The following is a 7428-nucleotide window of genomic DNA, read 5'->3' as shown; positions in this document are numbered from 1 at the left end:
CAGCAACCCAAACTCTGACTGAGCCACAGGACACCAACACAGCCTCCAATGTCAGTTAGCTGAAAACAGATGGCAGAGCAGAGAGGCCTGGTCCCTGGAGAGCTCACTAATCGAGTTACACTGTAACTCAAAAAAGCTTTAATTTAGGAAAAATAACAGTTCGGTTCCCTCTGTATCCTAGCTGGGATGGCAGGAGAGAGCAGTAAGGGCCATGGGATCACGATGGCTGAGCTCTGTACGTCCAAGGGGACACTTATGGCCTATAAAAGATACTCAACCTTTAAGCACTGCTTTTAGACACTCACTATTTCAGACGTCACCATCTCCTTAGACGATAGCTACCGCCGACGCACAGTCGGGACGGGGACACCCGCTCAGGCGGCAGCGCAGAGCGCCCACCCAAAGGCCGACCCTCCGGCGCCACACCGCTCCCGCCCGCGGCCGGGGGCACAGCCGCCAGCCGGGACCCGCCGCCGCGTCAGGAGAACCCGCGCTTAAACATACACCGGGGGAACAGACGTGTAGGGGCACCGCGCATCCCTTCTCCCACCGGAGAGAGGCCCCGGGAGGGCCCAAGCACTGGCAGGTTTGCAAGCCGCGTGTCCTAAGGAGAACAAAACCCAGCAGAGCCGTTAGAACTAAGCCTAGGCCCCAGCCCGCCAGCAAGAGCGGTACCGCTATGCCCAGGCTCCGCACCCCGCCGCCGCCGCCCTCAAATGTCTGGAGCCACGCCCGAGTCACGCCCCTTCCCTCTCCCTCTGCCAATGTAGACCACGCTTGCTGAGGGGAGCGTGGCGAGTGGGAGGCTGGCCAGTAGGGTGCGGTGTTGTTGTGGGGGCGGGACCAGCCGGTGTGTGGGGCGGGCTGGGCGGCGGGCGGCCGCGGAGCGGTGAGGGGCACGGCTGGTGCTCGCTGCCTCCGCCCGCCCGCCATGAACTCCCTGGACCAGGCTGAGGGTGAGTGCGGTGGTCCGGAGCGAGCCCGGAGTTGCCTCTCTGGCGCGCCGGGAGCTTCCGGCTCCGCGCCTGGGCTGCCTGGACGCGCCGCCTCGTCCCTCTGGAGCGGGCCCCACCGCGGCGCTGCCCTGAGGGGGGCGAAGCGGCCCTGGGAGGCCTTGGCTCCCTCTCCGCTGCGCTCCTGGGGCCGGCGCTCCTCCTCGGCCCAGACAGGCGAGCTGGGGCGGGGGTCTCTGGGGCCGCATCCTGAGGCTCGGGGGCGGGCTGCCGCCGCTCTCCGGCCGCCCCGCGGAGGCGGAGAGCGGGGCCCGCAGGGAAGGCGTGCGCCGGGGGGCTCCGTGTGCGGCCCGCCAGCCGCCGTCCTCCTCGGGGGGGCGGGGGGGAGCTGCCCAGTGAGCGTTCCCGTTCGGTGCCCCTTCTCGACAAGGCTTCGCCACTTCAGCTTGTTAAAACCCGCCTATGCTGCGGTAGCCACTTCTCCGCTCGTGGGTTTTTACGTGAAATGCTTTTCTCACAGCTGTGAGTCCCAGCTAGCACGCTAGCCATTGTATTGTGCCAAGGCTCCTCTTGCACTTGAAGAACGCGACCTCAAATAGCCCTCTCTTGTCTGAGAGCATGAATGGTTTGCGTTACGAGTTCTTTGAAGTTACGGTTTACAGGATGTCAAAACCCTGAAAGGAGTTTTTAGTGCCCAAAAATAAGACTGGTAGAGATTTTTAAAATGCGTCAGTATCTCAGACTTAGCAGGTGTTTTGTAGCAGATACTAGATGTAGGCATGCCAACAAAAAATGATAGTCCGGCCTTGTGACAGCTTTGTTGCTACATCTGTACAAGCTGTCGGGATCTAGGAAGTGTGCCTGGCTGGTTACAGCTGCCAGGTGCCAAAGTGATCAACTCGGAGGAGGTTCTTAGAAAGTGAATCTTCCAAAATAAGTTGAAACTTGTTCCTGTTTTCTGAAAGTTTTTTTAATGTTAATGTTAACATGTTATATCAGTTTTGAGAACTTCATTATCAATAGCTTGATTTTTATGCCTTACAGGTGCTATTTCTCAAATAGCAGGTTTTCATGTGATGCCTCATTCCCCCTTTTCACTTCAGTGACTAGTTGTAAGGGTTTGTGCTAGTCAGGGAACAGTTAATTAGCTTTAATTGCTGGGAGTGGTTTAGCTTCCCCAGAAGGGAGGTGGAGGACAGGCCGTAACTACCGGGCTGTTGGCAGTAATTAAGACTAGTTAGCTGTTCTGTGGCTGAAGTCACGGTGGTGTAATCTTCCCCCATGAATTCACCTGCAAACCACTTAAGAGTAAATTTAGTTTTGAAAACTGCATTAGTAATAATCGTAATAGGTATATTTTTTCTAATCTTATTCTCTAATTGCTTTATTATGTTAAATAATTTAGCAATAGTTGCAAGCTGAAGGAAAAAATTTCTGGAGTGATGCTAACTGAAACACTTTAGCTGAAAGTTAAGTTTACGCTAATAAAAACTTAACCCCAGGTAGAATTCTGGCTTTAACTGGAATGTTGTCCTTGCTGAACAGTAGCTTAAATCTAACCTAGACTTCAGGTTAAACAGCTCCTTGTAGATAAACATTAGGTGGTTGGCTAAGATTTTTTTTTTTTTAAACAAATTAGGAATGTGAACTTGAAATTCTGCTCGGCATTTAACAGCAATTTCAATGGAAAGACTATGGGAGAATAATGGCAATACGAAGAAAGATCTATTTAAACAAAAAAAGAATTAAAATAAGATTGTTAAGCTACTGGTTGCTGTGGGTTTTTACATACATGTGTGTATGTCATGGCACTAAAAGTTAGTACATAATGAAGTCATCAAAGCCATGCTGCTACAAATAATCCCTTGGACAGCTGGCAAATGTTCAACTTTTTTTTTTTTTAAATACCATTATACAGATAATAGAATTTAATGGTTTCCTGATGTACTTTATAGTCCAAAATGTGATGCTTTTTTCTGTATGGAGAGGCAATGTAAGCTATTCTAAATCTAACTCTCAATATTTTTAAAGATGTCTACAATACTCTGATTTCTCAACTATATTGATTTTCTTTTCTGTAAGTGGGAGCGTTTCTTGCATTTAGTGTTAAGTCCATCGTACTTTTTAGCTGAAGTTGTGTAAAGCTACTTTGTGCTTTTATTGCATCTAAATGATCATTGCATTGGTTTTCTCTGCCTGTTGTGTGCACAGAGAAGTGAATTTGTTTTATCTTTTACATTAAAATTTGACTAAATAGATGAAGATCTAATTATGCTTGATATGCATCCTCCCCAGATCTCAAAGCTTTTGAAAGAAGACTTACTGAATATATTGCATGTTTGCAACCAGCTACAGGACGTTGGAGAAGTAAGTTTGATGTTCCAAGGGATAAAGAGGATTCTCTCTGTCAAGCTTTTTAGATTTACCAGTGTATATCTTTGATTTATGCTTGCCCAAATAAAAATCTGTGCTTAAACTCTTTAAAATTCCTGTGGCATACATTCAAACACTCTGCAATGAGATAATACAAGGTACCAAACGAATACTTTAGCCAGAGTTAAAAAAAAAAGAGGTCAAGACTGAATTGGCTCCAGGCTGAATTGTTCTGGAAATAGTTGGGACAGTAAATTGTTGTATTTGTTTGTGTTATGGTTTGTTTTTTTGTTGTTTTTGGTTTGGTTTTTTTTTTGAAGGCTCAGACTTCCCAGGCAGTCACTATAGGTACTTGAACTAAATATGATTGGGTGAGATAGTCTCTATAAGATTGAAGGTGAAAAAGTTAAGCAGTGTGCCTTAAGAGCAGAATATGTCCTCAGCTCTGTTCTAACAGGAAAATTTGAAGGAAGGGGGAAAGGCAAAAAAATACCACTGATATGCTGCCAACTTTGGCATCAGTCTATGGTGGAAACAGACTGCTTTTTTTGTCTTAAGATTCTGCTGAAGTTTCCATACTCAAAAAATACATAAAATAGCATCTTTTCTGCTGAGAGGTTAATTTCAAGTGAAGGAACTGGAGGAATGACTACTTAAAAAGCAAAATCAACAGAAAAACCATCCCACCCGAAAGCACAACCAAACATCATGCCCACCCCACCCCTCAAAACCCCTTGTTTCAGAGCAATTGGGAGGCAAGCAGATATTTTTAAGTAGATCTGTGCAACTTGTGTGCACCTGCTGTAGGAATGCATTTGGCTTCCAGAATTGCTATTTACTGTCAGATTTAAGTAAAACAAACAAACAAAAAGTACTGCAAACTTCTAAGTGTATTTAAATGAGGTTTGCATAACTAGTATTGTGTTCACTAGCTAACATTTTTTTTCCCCTAACTGCTGCATTTGCTCGTTTTGTAATTCATGTAAAAGAGGGACTTCTTACTTTAATTATAATAGGGTATTTAACCCGATGTTAACCTTTCTTCCTGTTATCCTGGGAAAAAGTATTTATACACAGAAGCAGTGCTATGCTTTTGATAGATCTTTTCCAACTTTCTTTTGAAAATATAACTTGTTAGGGTTACTTTTTTATTTTGTTTTAAATTTCGTAATATCAGTAAGGAATATGCAACTCAGTAGTAAATGATAGCAGTCTTAGAAACCTGAGGGTAGTATTTCATGAATATCTGGGTTTTATTTTCAGGTTCTTACCTATGATCCTAAAGGCTGGTAACTCTGGGTTGTCTTTTTTTTTTTGGTGTATTGGTTTTTGTTCCCCCACACTCCCTGCCATAGAAGACTTTATTTGCATCCAGAACTTCAGGCTCCAGAGAAAGCACTTTGAACAGCCAAATGTCCAATGAAAGCTGCAAGGCTTTATGGGTGTGCAATAGAACAGGAGCTTTCTCTAGCTTTGTCTTTGTTCTGTTTTCTTTTTCGATCAACCTCGGTTCCCCAAGCCTTTGTTGTCTCTCGAAATCAGTCTAGTATCTTGTGTTACTCTGATATGTATCTGGCATTATTGATTTACAGTGAATTTATTGTTCTTTCTAAGCCATTCTGGATATGTAGGGGTGTTTGTTGATCTTCATGTGCTAAAGTTAACATGCCTTCTGACTCCTGTTTAAATCTTGTGGTTTTTTTCTATCAGCTTTCCTTGCTTGTAATTGTGTTGATTGGGGTGGGGAGCATAACACAACTTAGATGTGCTGCTGAAACTGCTGGTGCTAATGCCTCAGGTTCTTCTTCTGTAGAAGAGCTAGTGGGATAGAAATTCTGCTCTGCAATTTAGGGGTGCTGCATTTCTGCTGCCCAGGCTGCATGAGCTCAAATAACATACGGAACATTTGGTACAGCTCTTACTCCAGTCTTTCAACTCATATTTTTGCTAACTGTGTTATTTTTAGAAACTTTCATTTCTTCAGAGCATCAGGATCTTTTTACTTGACAGAATTTAGATTTTGGTACCTGCTTGTCCTGTCCAGGAAACTTGTACAGAATCTTTATGGTTTCATGTAATAGAAGTTTCTTTTTTTTTTAATTTCTACCTTCCAAGTACAAGCTTTTGCTCCCTCAGAGGTATGAGAAAAAAGAAATGCTTAAAAGCTGCTGCTGAAAAACAAATGCTTTTTAATAGGAGTGAGGTATACTGTTTATCACTCTCTTTCTTCTCTTTATCAGTGATACTGATAGTGGTATCAGTCTGCACGGCAACTGGTGCTTGGAACTGGTTAATAGACCCGGAGACACAAAAGGTAAAAATCATGCTAATCCCAAATGTTGTCTGTGTCATAGCTTGGTGTTGCAGCCAAGTGGTATAGTATCTTGAAAACCAAAAGGCTAAAGGTGATTCTCCCATGAAACTGGGGGATCGTTTTTAGGTAAGCTCTCAAGCTGCCTGTTGTGGAGTATGTCCTGGGATAACACCTATGAAAATGCTACACCTTGAATGCTTATCTAAAGAATTGTTTGCAAGTACTTAGAAATGGCTAGGAGCAGTGGTTTGTGGGGTTGGTTTTGTGTGGGTTTTTTTTTTTTTAATTAAATGAACTAGGCAGCAACTTTATGTTTTGAAAAGTGTATAGTGGGTCTAATCTGATTTCTTTCGCAGGTGTCATTTTTCACATCACTTTGGAATCACCCATTTTTTACAATTAGCTGTATTACCCTAATAGGCTTGTTCTTTGCTGGAATACATAAAAGAGTGGTGGCACCGTCAATGTATCCTTTGATCGTGTTTGTCAGGTTAAAAACGTTGTAGTTACTGCTGTTATTGAGGCCTATGCTAGTATTGCTTTTGCAGTTTTTATTTACTCTGTGTACAAGCGTTAGCTGCTTTCCTTGACACAATCCACACAGTATAGCAGCCCGATGTCGAACTGTTTTGGCAGAATATAATATGTCCTGTGATGATGTAAGTGTTAGTGGTTCGTTGCCTAAACCTTGTTTTTAAAAAAATGGGAATAATTCAGAAAGGGAGACAGGTTTTTTTTCTGAACAGCACTTGTATACACCTTGACAAATTCTGTCTGTAGGAATGGAATGTAGAATGCTTAGTGTTGTTCTGTGTGTTGTTTTAAACTTAGTCTGTAAAATTGAAGTGCAATTGTTGGGCTTGACTTTCAGGGTCTAAATTTTTTTTTTTTCTGTCTTGCAGACTGGAAAATTAATTTTGAAACCTAGGCCTCATGTTCAATAAGGGCTGTCTTCCTTCATTTTTTTCCACTGCCATGGAAACCAAAAATGACCTTTTTTTAAAGGTAGTATGACAGCAAAAAAACAAACGGGACTGGTTGTCACTGCCTGGGAGTGAAAGTCTTACACAGTTGACAGTGAAAGTGTGCAATATTACTTTCTTGAATATTTATCCAAATTCTTTGTTATCATATTATCAGTGCTTTTGCTACTTCTGATTACCTCTTTTTCAGTATTAGTGTCACTTTTTTACTTCAGCTAGAACTGAACATACAGGTGAAGTATGTTAATCGGCTATGAAGTTGAACTTGAAAATCAAACCTCATTTGTGTTACATGTCTTTGTAAGCAATTGTAAATAGCAGATTGATGCCAATGTTCAGGAAAAGAAGTAATACTTGCCGTATGGATTTTTTTGTTCTCATGAACAGTGTTGAAAGGAACACTTACCATTCCCATGACGTTTTATTAGCACACTTACTCAATTACCACTGTCCTTGTCTCCTGGTCGCTCTTTTTGGAACTGGTTGAAAGGCTTGCAGAAAGACTGTCTGTGCTGGAGAAAACTGGTCTTATTGTTTAAGAACTGTGCAAATATACAAAGGATTGCATTTGTCAAGTTGTATATATAGTGCACCAGCCACTTTCATTGTGGTCATACATATCCCCTTGTTTGATCTGGTTCACAACACTGCTATTTTAAGATTTTAATATTTTAAAAATTGTCTTAAATACGCTTGTATCTTCCTGATTGTAAGGTTGTACTGTATCTTAAGTCCATGTGACCCATTCTGAGTGGATTTTTATGCTGTGATAATCTGAATATGAAACTAGTATTGCAAATGTATA

General features: G+C 42.7%; 1 protein-coding gene across 1 annotated transcript; it reads left to right on the top strand.

Moving 5' to 3' along the window:
- Positions 1-928: 928 nt before the first annotated feature.
- Positions 929-6584, top strand: CNEP1R1 (CTD nuclear envelope phosphatase 1 regulatory subunit 1; the record flags this gene model as incomplete). Its single annotated transcript, XM_082005550.1, has 6 exons — positions 929-956; positions 3249-3320; positions 5567-5640; positions 5997-6106; positions 6245-6299; positions 6543-6584. The coding sequence occupies exons 1-6, from the start codon at positions 932-934 to the stop codon at positions 6582-6584; spliced, it is 378 nt and encodes a 125-aa protein (XP_081861676.1). The 5' UTR covers positions 929-931.
- Positions 6585-7428: the final 844 nt, after the last annotated feature.

The sequence above is a fragment of the Phaethon aethereus genome, assembly GCF_964289735.1.
Source record: "Phaethon aethereus genome assembly, chromosome: 13".
In the NCBI taxonomy this organism is placed as follows: domain Eukaryota; kingdom Metazoa; phylum Chordata; class Aves; order Phaethontiformes; family Phaethontidae; genus Phaethon; species Phaethon aethereus.
The sequence above is the reverse complement of the archived record's forward strand: the minus strand, read 5'-3'. Positions and strand labels throughout refer to the sequence as shown.